Genomic DNA, 18,177 nt, shown 5'->3' on the forward strand with positions numbered 1-18,177 from the left:
TAAGACGTATTGCAATGGCTCGACACCGTGGCCGGCGCAGCCAAGCACCCCCCCTAGAAATCGCTGTGCACTGACCTCCACATTCTGAGGCCGGCGTAGCTAGTCACCCCCTCGGAATCTGTGACCAACCTGCTCAATTCGGGGGTCTGGGAGCTGAACCTTCAGCTAGAGCGAAGCTCTAGTTATAATTTATAAGTACAATTCCTTATCAGTTATCGCATCGAAGCTAAAAGCAAGTATAGTATAAGAAAATTTTAAATTTTGTGTTCAAAATTGTATAAAAATACATACCATAAGTGTTAAAATTCATCTTTTAACATGAAAAACTCAATAAAACCATTAAATTTTCCATTTAAGTATTGGAAGTAGCAAGCTGTATTGAGACAAGACAATAACTTAAAAGTTATCTAGATAACCAAATAAACGTAAAATAATTACAATATTTTAATTAAGATAAACCTCAACACTGTTTGCAAGTTCACTAAACTTGTTCAAAATCATATTAAAATAAAATATACTTAATATTTAATTTGCAAGTCCACCAAAATGGAAATTAAATAGTTTAGTGTATTGTGTTTTAAGATATTTTTTAATACATTTAGTGAACTCTCTAATTAAATAACACCATTTGCTAAATAAATAGTTAACCAAATTAATTATGTTAGTAAACCAAATTAGGCAAAAGTTATTTTATAACTATATTTTGGTGCAATTTATTTTGTTGTAATCATAATTGTAGGACAATTGTCAGTTGTTCTCCAGTTTTAGTTTAACCCATTTCAGGCCAATCGCATACGCACCATTGGCCAGAAATGGGTTAGTGAAAATTGTATGGAAAAAAATTATATTTTAAGACTTATAGAAAAATAAAACTTTCATAATTTCTATTACTAACGATAATTGTATAGTTTTTCCTCCCCAGCCTATTTCTCAATATTATCGACTAGTCTTTTTTTTTTTTTTTGTACTGGATATTAATGATACATCTAATGTATATTAAAATATTCAATAATATATATTTTTTTTAACCGGATATTTATGGTATAATAAATATAAAAGGCAATATTAAAAGATGGACACTTTGGAAATTTCTGATGAAGGAAATACTAACTTCATTTGAGTTAGGCAGTCTTATTACAGGAGAGTATACAAGACTAGTGCTATCAAGTTATTTGTGTTGTGTTATTTATTTTAACACCAATTCCACTGTTATCACTCTACATATTAAATATTAGTGTTTAGTATTTCATCAATATAATATATATATTTTTTTTTTCTAGAAAAATTTTAACGAGTAGAACGACATTTTTTTTCAATGTATTCAGAATTCTTTAACCAGAGGTCCAAATTCGGGGTTCCACCTCATAATAAGTAAAATTTTATTTTATACTCTGAACTTTTGTTGTATAAAATGCGCTAGTAGTATTATTTACCTTTAATTCCCAGATTTTGTGTATTATTCAATGCGTTAGACGTAAAATACCTTGAATTTGTGTGGTTTTGCACAGACAATTTTCTTTGTTTTTAGTGTCTTTTTTTTTTAGTTTCGTAGCGAGGTAAATAACAAAGTAGTACACACGTACACGTAAAGTATACAACACGAGTAGTAGCCCGCAAAAAACAATTCTCTAAATCAATACACATCCACATAAACAATTTTACAAGTTTAGAATTTAGCACACAATAATGCGTTGGTAAAAAAATTTGAAATCGGCATTGTTTTTGATTTAAAATATTATGTAGGATTAGTTTTCGTACCCTGCATTGTTCTTATTTCAATGATATATTCTAAGTCAATCTAATACCATTGTGGTTGACCAGCCAGGATTTCCATGACTGGCTTTTTATATATAATATATACTAGACTGTTTTATTTAGTCACTCATCGTTAGAACTCTGTTTAGGTTATGTTACCTCTAATATCAAATCTCTATATAATAACCGTTAAGATGAATATTATCTATTAGAAATATAAACGACGAGCCTGGTGGAAACATAAGGAAAGGATTTAAAAGCAGTAATAAATAGTTGGAATAGATTAGATGAAAAAATACAACCTTACTTATTCGGTAATTATTAATTTTATTGGTAGACATGATATGACACATAAATAGACATATGAAATTACTGTACAAAAAAATGTATTATAAGAAATATGTGATTGAAAAAATCCAAAGACGGTTGTTTTGCCGTCAGTTTAAATATATGTATTATTTCAGATTTTATAGTGTATATAGTGACAACAATAAGATAAATTATAATTTATTATGCAAAGAACAGAACACAGATGACAGTGTTTTTCTAACATTAGGTTATTATGTGGGTGCAACTAGTGGTTGTCCACGTTCTAACTGTCGCTCGAGTGATTCTCGTACATGGCCATTTTCGTATATTTCTGACCACGTGCCTTCGATTTTACTGTATTTCTTTTCGTCATCGTGTACATTCTTTAAGATACATGTACCGGCAGTTGAATCAACGTTAACTTCTACTATGTATGAATTTGGAGATTGTGTACTCCAGTACAATCCAAGCAAACGACAGTTGGGTAACGACAAAACATCCTGCTGAGATCCTGATAAAAAATTTGAAAAAGTTCTTTAATATTAGCTTGCTAGTCACTACTTATCCTTATGGTACAGAAAACCATTATTTTATTTGTTAACACGAAGTCATAAGAAAATAACACAATAAGCATGGTGTCGTATTGAACAGCCATGATACTTGTATTACATGAAAGTACGTGTTAGTAGTTATAATTTATTTAGTTAAATGTTAAAATCTAAAATAAGTTGTATCCTTGTTCCTATTAAATAACTTAAAAAATATATATATATAAAAATATATTAATAGCGTTTAAAAACTATACAACTCCATACAAATATTTACCTAATATACGACTTCTGATTAAACGTTTTATAGACCAAGCAACAAATTCTCTAATCATGTTTATAAAGCCTTCCAATGTACTCCCATCTATGATAATAATAATTATTAAAAGACCGTGTTGCGGAGAAATAATTAAGATAAATAATATATTATTCACAAATTGTGATACAACCAACTTTTTGTACAACCACAAATTATTGTTGAAACTCAACAAATGTACTCTTTCTTCACTTCAAATCCCAAAAAATGTATTACACATTAACACTGTAGTCTCACTTTCTCTCCCTCTCTCCTCAACAAAAAGTTGAATTTATTACAATTGTTTTCTGACATAAAAAATAAAATTAAGCAAAGATCAAATCTAAAACAAGCTTTTAAGGCTATTTATGAATATCGAACAAATCGTAATTACCATCAGTTTCCAAACCATGTATTCTCATACCTGTAACAAAAACATCAAACACCAAATTATTATGCAGTTAATAAAACCAGGTTTATAAATATTATACATAAATATTTACTCTATAACTGAGGTAAATTATATCAATATTAATGCAATATTTTTTTGTATGAAATATGTAAATTTACACCTTATAACGATTTTTAAATAAACGGTTTAAATTTTATGTCGAATAATTCTTAAAAGGTTTTTTATTAAAACTAAAAAAATACGTAACTATTTTGTTTTATAATAAAAAAAATACATTCTTTTTTATATTTACCTACTATACTCTCTAATTCGTTAACCATTATGGCCAAAAATTGATTGGCTTCTAAAATTTAAAACAAACTACATTTAATGTACATTTATTTTTAATGTACCCACATATATTTTATTATTGAAACCAAAATATCATATTGGTATTTGTCAATAGGTACATATTATCATTCTCAAAGTAATTATAAATAATAAATATGTAATAAGTATAATACATGTTATATATCAAAAAAGGTTTTTACTTGGATATGGACGAGGTGGAGGCTCTGAAATTAAAACAAAAATCTTGTGTGCATAAAGAATATAAAACAACTGTTTGGAAACGCTTCCATAAAGTGCAATAAAAAATTATTACCCTGTACTTCCAGGAGAATTTCTAAATGGTCTGAAATTAACAACACAAAAATTAATGTTATTGCATTTACTTTTCTGTTCTATTATAAACATGAAGATGAATTTCAAGGAAGAAAAAACATGTGCGCTAGTAATTTGGAAGACGTATGCTTCACTGTATATTCAATACGATGAGCGTCTCTTTGGAGAATTCAGTAGGAATGAAATCTTGGAAATAATTTTATAAAATTTAACAAAATCTATTACCCGGTACAGCCATCAAAAAACAAATTTTGCCTGAAATTAACATTAAATAAATAAATGATATTGAATTGAATTTGCTATAATAAATTACTAGTTATTATATTATATATATTTATAAATTAAAAGACAAAGTAGAAAAAACTATATTATATAGACATGTTGATGCAGTTTAGGCGATGAGAATAAAATATATTATTCGGACGAGGTTGATAGAGCTAACATCAGTATTTTTTCATAAAGCTTCTATTCAACGTTCGCTGAGAAATATGATAATTATAACACTAAACAGTTGCATAAAGTAAATAGGAGATATGACATTTTTATATTATTTTCAAATATTTTTTTCTACTCTTGTCTTGATGATTTTTATTATTATTATAATTATGATTACGGAAATTTTGGTATTTATTGACATTATTGATATCATCAACCATTTTCTCAATTTGATGCTCCAATCCATCTAAAACAAATAAATGAAAATTTTTGCTATACTAAAATATTAAAATTAAATCAAATTAGGCAAGACGAAGCTTCTATATATATATATATATATATATATATATATATAGTATATATATATATATCAATATATAATTTGAAATATAATGTCTTACTTGCTCCAGGTCTACCTTCTACAGTTAAATCCTTGTGATAAGCTACTTGGATGAGTCCAGCTGTGATACATAATTTAAAAAAAATGTATAAAAACAGTGGATTTTAAAAACATTTGTTTATAAAATAAAAATATTACTGACTTGTAAAACACATCAAATTTGTATATATCTCTGTAAAAAAGTGTAATATTAATTTTTTTTCAAATTTTAACTACCTTATGATGATAACTGCGAAAATAAAATAATTACCACGTTCTCCTGCCAATACATTCTCGAAGAAAATAGATATTAATAAACAGAAGATTTTCATTTTTATCTGCGAATAATAATGATTAAAAAAACATTTTATATTAGTCAAAGTTACCTCCGGTTCAGAGATGAGAAGGTTATAGTTTTGCGAGGCCGTTTTAATATGATTAATATATACATATATATGTAAAAACATTTGTCTACTTGACCCACAATTTTTTCTATACCGCTAACTGATTTTTTTGTATAAAAGATAGAAATCAAACTCGAAATGTTGATTATTTGGCCAAAATTACAGTAATTTCACAATACTGAGGATTGACAAAAATAAAAATAAGTCTGTGGAACCTGGGCCACTGAAGTAGTAACGTACATATTGGATTAATTTTTTGAACTAAGCTTAATTTGCTGAATATTTTGACTGGTCGATAACCAGTCGGAATGTTCAGCAAATGTTTCTTAATTTAAAAATTTAATAAAATATATACGTTACCATTTAAAATTCTGAAATTCATACGGTTTTAACATATATGGAATGGGGTTATATTTTTCAAAAATATATTTAATTTGTCCCAACTAATAACTAGTTAAATTATTTAAAAAAAATAGAATTAAAAAAAGTCTAATATCTTCTAAGTTATTGACTGGTCCATAGTTAATTACTTATATCAAAAATAACAAGAAATTAATATACAGGATAAGGCAGTAAAACGGCGATTTTCTAATGTATTTAAATGGTAAAACTCGTTTCACTATCCCACCCTTTACATTTTAAGGATCTATAAAAAGGTTTTTTTAGTTGCATTTTATTTTGTACCTTGTCAATCTAGTAAAATAGAAGTATAATATAGCTTTGAAATAATATAATCTGTGAAGTATAAATAGTTTGTGTGAGATTGCTTTAATGGAAGTATATAATACATAAATATTAATTTTAATGAGAATAAGCGATTATAATTTAAACTATGGAGTACAAACGATTGGAACATGAATCGTCGACCATTCCAACAAAATATAACAAGACATTGTATATGTGTTATTTGGTCCACTAAGTTTTTGCAAAAAAAAAAAAAACCAGTACAGTGGGGTCGGTGCATAGTGGGGACGGAACATATTTGGGTCGGGGCATATCGGGGATGGGGAGGTCACAGGTTTACAGGAATTTTTAAATCTGAAAGTAATAAAATCACTTTCGAAAAAACGCTGAATGAAGGTTCTGTATTTACAAATGAGCATCAAAGCGTTTATTTGAAAGCGATTTTATTCAATTTTATCACTTTTATTTATAATAACTCTTGTAGACCTGTGACCTCTCCGTTTCTCATTGCTTTGATTACATTATGCCAATACTCTACTGTACTAGTCCTCTCGAATAAAATCACAACTATATTCAACTTGTAAGTACATTTTGTTTAGCCATACTTCGGCAATGCAGAAAAAAAAAGCATATTTTGCAGCGCAACGTTGTTAGTTTATTTACAAAACAGTTTTTAGCATCGATGCCGAGCTAGTATTCCTATGGTGTGTGTTTTTTTTATCTGTAAACACGATAATATGTTATTCTATGGCCCGATTTTCATAAGATACTCGAAATTATATGTGGTTGGTTCAAAAGTAGAATAAGTCTACTTAATCACTAACTGATTCGATAAAAATCTAAAAAAAAAAATGATTAGTTTTTCTTGTTAGTTTTTCTAATTAGTTTTTTTTTTTCAAAAAATGGTATTTAGTTTTAAAACTGATTTAAAATAAATAAATTTAAAGAAATTTTGTTTTATATGTTTAATATATCAAGAATAAATTATAATTTTGTATATTATTATTAGACAAACGTGTTTAAAATTCATCTATTTCTGTTTGAAAGCGTACTTACAACTTTTGAAGTCTGATAGTATTACTTGGAATAGTTGATTAAATGTTATCGAAGGTCTAATGCGGACAAATAAGTACAATTTATTAAAACATATTAAAAGTTTACAGTTTTACCATTTTTGAAATTTTGGTAGTATTACTTACTTAAAAAACTGCAACAATAGTCAAACCGGCTGCTGCAAAGGTTTACTTACGACTTGCCGAATGGCCTTTATTGTGTCGTCCAAAAAAATAAAATCTAGAAGTATTTTTCAAAATTGTTTATGCGAATTTATTTACACAAGCAACATTCGATATTTACATTATTCTAAAGCGGAGTATAACTGGGTCTGTATCAACAGTAACTTTGCATCAACATGTTTTTGTGTGATTCAGAATAATAAACCAACAAGCGCCAATGCAAACAGTGTGAATCACTTTGTCTGTAATACTTAAGTAACCATTTTAGTAGCTCGGTGACGTTATTTCTGGGATTCATTTTGTTTACATAGTTGCTGTAAAGAGGCCTGAAAAACACCAATACATTATGGTTGTGTGGCCGAAAACATATTTTGTTGTTATTTGTTTTCATGCGAAAAGCTACGGATCTTAAGCACAAGTCGCCATCTAGTTTGTTCAAGTGTTTATTTTTCGGCAAAAATAAAACATAAATGTTGTTTTCAACTTTTGATTATTTACCTACCGCTAGATTTGTATTCTTTTAGTCACGCATTTTTTACAAAACATCGAGTGTAATAGTTTATTTGAACAGCTAAATTTTGAAACAAAAAAAAAACCACTGATTTAAGTTTTTCTTACCTATATACTGTGTAATTAAACACTTAAACTAAGTTTATTGTAATCATTCAATATCATAGCTTTTATGGTCATAATAATTTGTATCGTATTCCTTATAAACCAATAAACCATCTTGATAAATAAACCTATTATTCGAACATAATATGAAATTTTAAGCGTCAAATATTTAGTTATACAGAAATGTTAATAGAATACAATTTAATTCTAACAATGTAATATGATTACAATAATTAAAAATTTTTTTTTTTTGCAAAACAAAAACACAAATTTATATATAACTTCCCTCACTTTTATTCAATATTTGTAAAAGTGACATAGCCTTTAATCAGCACTTTGCTAAGCTATATTCTTTTGCTGATGATTGCAAATTACTTGGATCTATTAAATCAATTAATGACTCTTACTTATTACAGTGTGACATTAATGCAGTTGAGAGATTTGAAAGTGATTTTATTCAATTTTATCACTTTTATTTATAATAATTCCTGTAGACCTGTGACCTCTCCGTTTCCTCATTGCTTTGATAACATTATGCCGATACTCTACTAGTCCTCTCGGATAAAATCACTTTCAAATAAACGCTTTGATGTTCATTTGTAAACACAGAACCTTCATTTAAAACTTTCTAATTTTGCTGGTTTATACTGTGCTTGGTTTGGACTTTACTGGCTTGAAAATATTAATTACTGATTCGCATCGAAGCGTTTTTTCGAAAGTGATTTTATCACTTTCAGATTTAAAAATTCCTGTAAAACTGTAACCTTCCCGTCCCCACTATTCCCCGACCCAACTATGCTCCGTCCCCACTATGCCCTGACCCCACTGCACTGTTTTTTTAGTTTAAAATGTTCTTAAGTCGGAAATTGTTCAGACTTATTCGCCAAAACAGTTCACGAAATTGAATTTATTTATTAAAAATCGGATTGGTAATCACCGGATAGACCGGGCCACATAACTGTGTAAGGTTAGAAAGTTAGTACCTGTCTCGGAGGTGTAAAAAAAAATACACACTTATCAAAAATAATATCCCAAATGAATCATTTCTTACGAGCAATAGATTAGTTAAGGGTCATGCTAATCAATTCATTGCGTTGGACGGTATAATCATGTTGGTTGTGTATTTAGCGGGTTTGTTTCCCTAGTACTATGTAGAAAATATTATTGGAACATTACCTACTTATTGCTTATTTATTTTAATAGTTTCTCGGTCGTTTTAATGTACAAATTGTATTTGATGTAAATAATTAAAAACGTGTGCGAAGATACGCACTTGTGCCAAAATACGTCTCTCTTACTTTTAGCTTTGTATAGATAAAGTTGGCCTTGTACACGAATTTTCTACTTTAAATACAAACTATTTTTCGTTGCTAACCCAAAATAAACACTTGGTTTTTAATCATGGTAACCGCGGTACTCGAGCGAATGGTAGGTGATAAAAGGAACAGACCGATTCTATGTCTTGATAATATTTCTTGCAAGTTTTTAAAAGAAACTGCATTCATTTTGTCTGCAATTATACATTTTTTGTTAAATAGTATATTGTGTGTTTAACATACATAACGGATATTTGATCATAAAGTTTTAGCTATAACTGACACAGGTATTTGGCTATCAAAGTTAAAATTGATATCAAATTTATTAATATACAATAATTCTCTCTTTAAAAAGTTGTAATTCTATTAATTTGTATTTAATGAATTCAGTAAATCAAGTAAATTATTTTTTTGAACTTGCCCAAGACAATTCTTATTGTTAATTTTATTTATTGAATTTGATTTGATTTTGTTAGATTTGTTTAATTACCAACGATTGTTAAAAAAAAAAAAAAATCAGTATAATAGAAGTTGAACAATTTCAAATTCAAATTTATAGTCATTGTTTTTGTTTCATATTTTTGATTGAATATTCTCAAAATAGTAATATTTGTAATTTTTTAATTTATTGTTATACTAATAACAGTTTATTAGTTAAATACTTTTATTATCAGACAAAAAAGAATTATTGTTCTTTAAATGTTATACTATACTATCTATTCGTCGTTGAAATTTATCAATACAATTGTTTTACTATGTGTTATCAATATTTAAATTTTGTAAAGTACACACAACAAAAATTAATGAAAATTGTTTTTAAATCTTTAAAGTAGGAAAAATGTCGCATACGTATTACAGCAAATATTCTTTTAACCATTATTTGTATCATTAAATGTAAACAAATTTTATTTATAACAACTATGCATTATAAGACAAAGTCAGTTTAATTGATTTTATAATTATTTGTATTTAAACATAAATATAGCATACGTACATGTATGTGTATAAAATCGGACAAACTTGTCGCGTACCAATTCCGTAAAATTGAAATCCTCAAAAATGTGTTTTATTACAACATAATTGTTAAATTTAGGGACTACAATTTAGCAAAGGCTATTATCGATTTAAAAATTGTTACTTTTACATAATCTTAGTAAAACGTAACCGTTATAATAGTTTAATAATGTCAATACTTTAATTTGTATGGTAAACAAGGAAATATCCAATAATGGTTTTCTTTTTAAACAACTAAAATCTATTAAGCTTTTAATTTTCTGGATATTAAATAGCATAGGAAATATTAAATCTAAGAAAATACTGATTGTAATATCAAAATAAACGGATTCAACTGTAAAAGAATTAACTTATCAATTTGAAACTTTTGAAACAGGCATATTTTATTATAAAGGCTTTAGAATCACTATTATAACATTATACATATCTTATAAGCTATAGTAATATTTAGTAAGTACTAATAAAAGGATTAGAAACATATAAACTATTTAATTTAATGGTTATTAATAAAATAAAAAAGACAAGTTCTAATCGTTTAATGTTTGCGTGACACAAAACCTAACTTTATTTCTGAAGTTTGAGTATCATTGTGTGATTTTGTGTAATTGAGTCACAAACTATTGCTCCATATTTTTACTAATAGAGTCTTAATAAGAAATAACTTAACTTGAAAAAAAAAATATTAATGATGTTGAAAAATTTACCGTTACAGAAAAATCAAATCTATTTTGCCAACAGGATGGGAAAAACAGAAAAAAAGTAAAAGTACTTTGGAACACAGTTTGGAACTTAAATTAAGTCGATAATTAATACAATTTCAAACTTAACTGTGATTTTGTTGTAGCTTCCTTAAACACTGTTTACAAATATCTAGTCTTTAGACAACTTAATCATTTAAACACAGTCCACATTATAGCATTATTTTATTAATAAAGTTGTTTATATAAAAAAAAAAAAGTTAGTTATAAATGTAAAATAGGCAACATTTTAAATATTTACTATAGGTCTGTCAACCTACCTGTCATGACGGAGTGTTAGAAAAGTCGGTAATCTGTAGATATAAAACGCTGGTCAACTAAACTATCGGACAACGCGATAATAAATAAGTATTTTTATTGGCTCCCGGTCTTTGGAAAACCAAAGAAATATAACAATATTTCAGAGAAAATGTAATATCTTTACAAAAGCAAAGCTAACGACTAGATGGATGAAAATTTAAAATTTAAACGATAACATATTTTAAAATTTCTTAACTACAAATTTATGGAATTAAAAACATATGTTGCCATTTGAAAACGTACACTTAGACCCTTTTTATCGTATAAGGGATGAAAATAAAAACTTTCAAAACATTGAAAAATATCGTAAAACTTATACCTAAAATAATAGGAAACAAAAATTTCAAAATATTTATATTTCCCGAGAAAATTAGTGTCTTACGTTAGCTGGATCATTCTGTATATTGCTATAAGAACTGATACTAGTTAACACATTATTATGATCATTGTGTTATTTGAATTGATTAATTAAATTGGTGTTGGTTTTATGAACAATATTAATAACTGTAATATTTTATTTAAATATGAATAAGTATATTATTTAATATATCACATAATGGGTATTTCATATAAATTATCAACTGTATTCGGTCCATAACGATTGTGAAATCTTTCCATTCGTTCATATGTTGTCGCTGCAAAACAAACAATTTCATTATAAGCATTAAATGTCTGAATAATTTTAAGGCATCTTAATAGTTACAGGCTTGGACTTCGTGTCTCGGCCCTGATCCATCCTTATACCCATTTTCAGGCATTATTGTCCTGGGAATACCATCGACCCCGTCGTACACTGTTTTCGAATTTCCAGAGCAGAGCACAATCTTCCGTAAAAACAATATTGCATTATTCATATTTATGATATAATTATTAAAAATAAGACTTTCATTTAAGTGTTAATTTGATGCTTATACCTTTTCACGAAGACCTGGAGATAAATAACGTGAGGCTACTTTAAATGCCCAATTCACCACAAAATTTGTATTTAAAATGTAAATATTTTTTATCCGCGTCGGTGGTGCCTCCTTATAAAATTAAACAATAATGTCAAAAAAAATCATATCGCGATGTGATTTTTTATAACATGCCATTATAATTGTGGCATGCATCATTTCATACACTCCAACAAAAAATCAACCGTAAAAAAGGGCCAAGTTCCAATACTCACTTTTTAAAAAAGTCAGCCTATCAATGCAATGACACATTGTGGCCAAGCCTACTCTTTCTTTGGTCCATAACCTCACTTCACTCCTACTTTCCTGAGCAACACTGCTCTTTTATTTGTTTAGCTTAACACTTGGCCAGTTTCTGAACGAGGCATAAAGCAGACTAGACCACTCAAACTATATGACCTACCTTTGTCCCAAATTTCACGTTTCTACCCATAAAGGAAGTGCCTTATAATTTTGACAACGAGTGATTGACCCAGTCAGGAAGAAAAATGCAAAATTAAAAATTCTCCCCCTATGTAAAGGTTTAATATTAAGGGGTCTATTTTTTTTTACATTGTCATAAGTTACTTAAGGCTAAGCTTAATCTATATTTAAATTTCAAAAGCCTTTCAAATAAGAAAGCAGAGATATCAGGGTGAGAATAACCAGGTGAATTGGTTCATGTAATGGTACATTGGTATACTTGATAGAACTTGGTTTGGCACATATTGATCATAACAATTACTTAAGATATTTTTGAGTGTTTTGCTAGAGTATAATATCGATATTGCACGTACTTCTATGATTTTCAATAAAGGGATGAGAAGATGAAAGTCGAATTTATAAGCGTGCCTTAATTTGAAACCTTCTCCGTTCACGATCACTACAAGACCATCAAACGTTCCGTATTCTATGAGCATACATTTTATCATGTAGAAAAAGTATCTGACTTGATGGATGAATACGAAATTTGCAGGATTTGTATCTATGAAACGACTGTATATGTAACGATAACCAACATGGCCACGTGTTGTCTGAAACGAATCGCTAAACAATATCGAATGACTCCTGAAGAACAAAATAACATGTTAAAGTATTTACATGTATAATATTACAGTTATTGCAACTATACCTAAAACACCTATCAACAAAATTGTTGGAATATATATAATGTTATTTAAAATATGTGATCAGAGTCAAAGTTAAATATACATCCAAAGATTTTGAAAACAAATACTAAGATTGTGGCTCAAATTTTACTTGTAAAACGTTTTTGTCAGTATACTACCGCATTTATACATATTTGAAATTATTGTTGCTTACATGACGCGTTTAGCTTGGTCCAACTCGCTTAATTCTGGATCTGTATCGTCACTGTTAAATATTTCTGGCATTTTTTTTCGAAGTGCATAATGTTTGAATATCATGACACAAGCCTTTTCCACATCGAAATGTGCAGCATGAAAAAACACGATATATTCTTTACCTATTGAAATGGAGTTAATAATATTAATATATGAACTGATAAAAATAACGTTATCAGTGTTTATTTTTCTTTATCAGTAATAATTATAAAATCAAACTACAAAATATAAACAAATTTATTATAAACCGAAATATCAAAACACATAAAAAAATGCTTAAGAAATTAAAAGAAATGGACATACGGTTTATTTTCGGAAAGCCTTCAGTTTGCTCTACAAGATTTATGAGGTCATTGATATTTTTTTTTGTTATTTCTGCGTATTTAATATTTTCCTTTTCGAGAAATATTTCATAGCTAACATTTGGTTCATACGTACGAAACCCTGCAAAATATTGATATTATTATACTATTTGGTTGCCGGATAGAACATTACAAAATTATTTTTCATAAGTCAATTGTCAAGGTAGTGGCGATGAACTAAGTAAACAAATAGCGTAGCGTCCACCGTTTTGTATACTATACACGAAGCATCGCATTCCCATTAATCGCGTGTACATTTTACAATAAATTTTGCCACCGTTTTGTGAATGAACGGCTGAACAGAATTGATCACACGAGATATCAGTAGATTGAAAAAGTTGTATTGAAGGGAACGGGCAAATCATCATATAGATTGGTTGATTACTTTTTTAGTTACAAGCAAAATAGTACAACGCTTCTGGGGTCTCGAGATATTTGTTTTATCAAATATTTTGTATTTATATTACATTGTGGTATTTACTTGGTTTCTATATGATATCACATATTTTAATGCTTTTGTGGAAACATTTTTTTTTTTTTTTTTATGGCAACTATTTACACTGAGTTAACTAAATGTTTTTATTTTCGGATAATGTACTTCACAAACCCCACATCTGGTTTTTGGTTGCAGATTTAATGTGGCTGTTTTGATTTCTCCCACCGGGCAGAAGCCACTCGGACCCGGTGTCGACTCGTTTCCCGACTGCTGTGTACGTTCTGTTTGCTTATTTTTTTTAAGTATTTTCTTTTCCGACAATTCTCAATTTTGCGGTTTGGCTTCTTGCAATAGCTGCACGTTACCACTCTAACATTTCGGTGCTCTGATTTTTCTTTTGTCTGCGAGTTTTTATAGCGTGCTTTATCCTCTTCAGACGCTCTGCACTGTCGAGCTATGTGGTTGCCTGTTAACCTCATTGTAAATCCCTTTATTAAGTTGTTCACTTGCGTCGGATCAATATTTTATATTGCAAAATCACAAGCATTTTGATATGCATGATTGGCGTCTACACTCTCTCCATCGAATACTCAAAGGGCCTGCTCAATAGTCATGTACGATGGTTGAGCCATATTATCTGGTTGAACTGGTTGATTTCTTCTAATTTCGGTTGTGAAGACTTTGCGCTGGGAATATATTTTACAGTAGGTGTTTCGGATGAGCCTGCTTTATAAAAATTAGAGAAAAGATTTTCAGGTGACTCAGATTTTAACAAAGTATTACTACATTACTGTCCTAGAAAACTGTCGGTTTCACCTAGTTTACCAAAAGTTGTATGAACTTAAAACTATGAATATTAAAATACTATGGTAACTAAAATGCCTTACTAGAACAAAATAAAGGTAACTAATAAATAAATTTCTCAAAAAATCAATTGAATATCAAGGTAATTTAATTGATGAGGAAGGCTTACACACATTCAATTAAGTAATTTTCGGATATATCCACGTCACATGTTTTATGCCGACGTTTTAGACTCTGTAAACTCCTACTATCCGAAACTTACTCAATTGATATATCAATCCACGAAAGTTTTAACGCATACTTACACACATTGTCAAACATACTGACGCTATTTCTTCAGCTCAAATTCCAGAAAATAAAACAATGCTGAAATCGTTTATAGGAATAGTAACGTATTATAATAAATTTATACCTAACGCAGCAAATATTTTAAAACCACTTTATTTGCTTCTACGTAATGATATTAAATGGCATTGGTCACCAAATTAAGACAAAGCGTATAAAAAAATTAAGGAAATTCTTATATCTAAGCCCGTGTTAGCACATTATGACCACAAACTTCCTCTAAAGCTCTTTGTAGATTCATCATGTTATGCTTAAGGCGCAAATATTTCCCATGTATACCCAGATAATACTGAAAGACCTATAGCTTTTGCATCAAGGGTTCTCTCAGATTCAAAATGCAAATTTCCACAAAACGAAAAAGATGGGTTAGCTTTTATTTTCGGAGTTACGAAATTTTATGATTACTCATATAGTAGGAAGTTTCTATTGGAAACGTATATCAAACAATTAATATATATTTTTGGTGATAAAAAGGCATTTCAATGTACGGGGCTAATCGTTTACAAAGGTCGGCATATGTTTTATCATCTTTTGATTTTGAAATTAAATACGTCAAATCTGAAAATAACGCGGCTGATTATTTATCTCGAATGAATTAATAGCATTAAATTTATTCATAAGCAATCTCCATTTCCAATAAATTGGTCAAAATTAAAAATTGAAACAAACAGACATCCAATTTTGTCTAGAGTTCTCAACGCATTGAAAACCAATGAATTGAGTGACAAATTTTCATCAAATTCGTCTAAATGGAAAACTCTCTGTCAATTGAAATCACGATGCTCCTTGTTGATTGAACTGCCGTTTAAATTAAAGATGGTTTACGTTCAAAATAAAGATGCTCTGATATTCGGAATATTACTAATAAACAAGACGGCGGGAACTTAAAAGTAGGTTACTACGGCGGTGTAAAACTAGGTTACGGCGGCACTTACTAAACGTACCGGTTTGATGTACGGCGGCGGAAAACGATGGTAGGGCGTTCCATCAGCGGCGGCCGCTTTAGCGCTGAACGATCGAATTATGAGAGGGGACGATCGAACGACGGCGGTGACAATTACACGTCAACACAAAACGGCGGCTGCACACTTTTCGCACTATTATATTATGTAAAAAGAAATTGGTTACCTAAATAGCAAACAGACACCCCATTTTTTAAGGCCGGAATCCGTAAGCTCGCCTACTATTATAATGTAACTAAATGGGTTACCGCTGCCACCAGATGATGTAAATGGATAGGCCAGACAAAAAGAAGGTATTTTCAAAAAAGAAAGAATAACCAATATGTTTTATTGAACTAAAATAAACTGTAGATTTTTATTATTAAACTTATACTATTGAATACGGATTACAGTTTTAAAATAAAACTTAACTTTAAAGAGTTTCTGGAACTATAAGAGTTCTGCTTTAAGGTACTACTGAATTCCGACTCACTAACTAGGGGATTTGCTCGTGTCAACCGATGGGCCCAGGACACCCGAAACCAAATGTTTCGACATAACCACGATGACACTTGCAATCGCATATTAATGTTAATATCAATATAATGCTACACAGAGCATTCCAAACTATTATGAAGTATGCTACACAACAATAATTGTTAGCTATGTCCTTATCTGTCAATGTACGATATGTTTATCAGCAGAAAAATTAAAAATTAAACTTACATTACCTTGGATTACAAATACAATGAAGAACCAAATAACCAAATAACTATGTCGCTTGTTCATGATTAGGTTGAACAAAACGAAAATGTGTCACTAAATTATTTATGATAGATCATACGCAAGTGATTGAATGTACGTTACTGAACAAGTTTTAGCCTTAGTGAATCATAAAAACACATTTTGTTTTTTTCATAATAGCTTATGTACATTACTGTACTGTATTTACATGCTTTTCTTTAGCTCGCTAACACGTACGTACGTTTGTACGGGTATTTTTCAGATCTTACAAACAGAAATTCATCTTAGATGACAATACAATATCCTGTAATCATATTGGGACTCGGCATTCAAGTCGAACTACACAGGGTCAAATTTGGGGGTCATCTTACTAAAATTTCATGTTCTTTTCAAATATTTTAAAACTAAATTAACCCACTTGCCGATGTCGTATAGGGCTGTAACTCGGCACAGACACTCATCTTAAATGAAAATACAATATCCTGTAATAATATTGGAATCCGGACATTCAGGTCACCCTACACAGGGTCAAATGTGCGGGTCATTTCATTAAAATTTCATTTTTTTTTTCAAATCTTCTAAAATGAATTTAGTAATATATTTACCAATTATTAAGTACCTTTAATAAGGCTAAAAATTAAAAAATTAAATAAATAAATTTAAAAAAAAAACTTTTCTAAAAACATGCTTTTATAAAAAATAATAAGAAGTGAACTAAACTATATGTATAGTTGCCGCATAATAAAAACGCGTTATCAAAAAAGCGTTAACAAAGAACTGAATTTTACCGCACAGACCATATTCGCCAGAATTAGCCCTTGCAATTTTTTTTTGTTTTCTAGTCTAAACAGCTTGCGTACGAGTCCGCAACACCACGGGATACATTTTTATGTCTCGTTCTGTGGGGCACTGTCCGCTCCTTTTTTTCCGCCTCTATTCTAAAGCCTTGATACCATTTTAAATATTTTTCGTGTGACAATGATAACCACGGTACTCGAATGGTAGGCGATGATAAATTTTATGTTGTGGCCAAAAGTTTTTTAGTAGTTTTTAATAATTAGCCTTAATCGATTAATTGGCAAAACGTTCACTTGGCTAGTTATTTTGAATCAATTCATTAACTATTA

At 29.2% G+C, this 18,177-nt stretch overlaps 1 protein-coding gene across 3 annotated transcripts in view; it reads right to left on the reverse strand.

Annotated features, from left to right (window-relative positions):
* Positions 1–2,116: 2,116 nt before the first annotated feature.
* The window catches only part of LOC126845178 (uncharacterized), a 78,470-nt gene continuing 62,409 nt past the window's right edge, over positions 2,117–18,177 (reverse strand). Inside the window, exons 1-14 of one of the 3 annotated variants that reach the window (XM_050583776.1) lie at positions 7,084–7,357; positions 6,941–6,996; positions 5,885–5,935; positions 5,068–5,134; positions 4,960–4,989; positions 4,819–4,878; positions 4,596–4,664; positions 4,208–4,237; positions 3,963–3,992; positions 3,850–3,873; positions 3,612–3,662; positions 3,302–3,331; positions 2,890–2,976; positions 2,124–2,575 (exon numbers count right to left, since the gene is read on the reverse strand). In XM_050583776.1, the coding sequence (XP_050439733.1) occupies positions 2,316–2,575; positions 2,890–2,976; positions 3,302–3,331; positions 3,612–3,662; positions 3,850–3,873; positions 3,963–3,992; positions 4,208–4,237; positions 4,596–4,664; positions 4,819–4,878; positions 4,960–4,989; positions 5,068–5,128 (732 nt within the window). In that variant the 5' untranslated portion in view covers positions 5,129–5,134; positions 5,885–5,935; positions 6,941–6,996; positions 7,084–7,357 and the 3' untranslated portion in view covers positions 2,124–2,315. Of the gene's footprint in view, positions 2,576–2,889; positions 2,977–3,301; positions 3,332–3,611; positions 3,663–3,849; positions 3,874–3,962; positions 3,993–4,207; positions 4,238–4,595; positions 4,665–4,818; positions 4,879–4,959; positions 4,990–5,067; positions 5,135–5,884; positions 5,936–6,940; positions 6,997–7,083; positions 7,364–18,177 lie in introns of those variants that run through there. The other 2 variants (XM_050583775.1, XM_050583777.1) reach the window with 2 other exon arrangements.

Source organism: Adelges cooleyi, unplaced genomic scaffold (assembly GCF_023614345.1).
Source record: "Adelges cooleyi isolate 19-005CV unplaced genomic scaffold, UGA_ACOO_1.1 ACOO_flye_CR_arks_rails_tigmint_CR_PRNA_7, whole genome shotgun sequence".
Taxonomy (NCBI): Eukaryota; Metazoa; Arthropoda; class Insecta; order Hemiptera; family Adelgidae; genus Adelges; species Adelges cooleyi.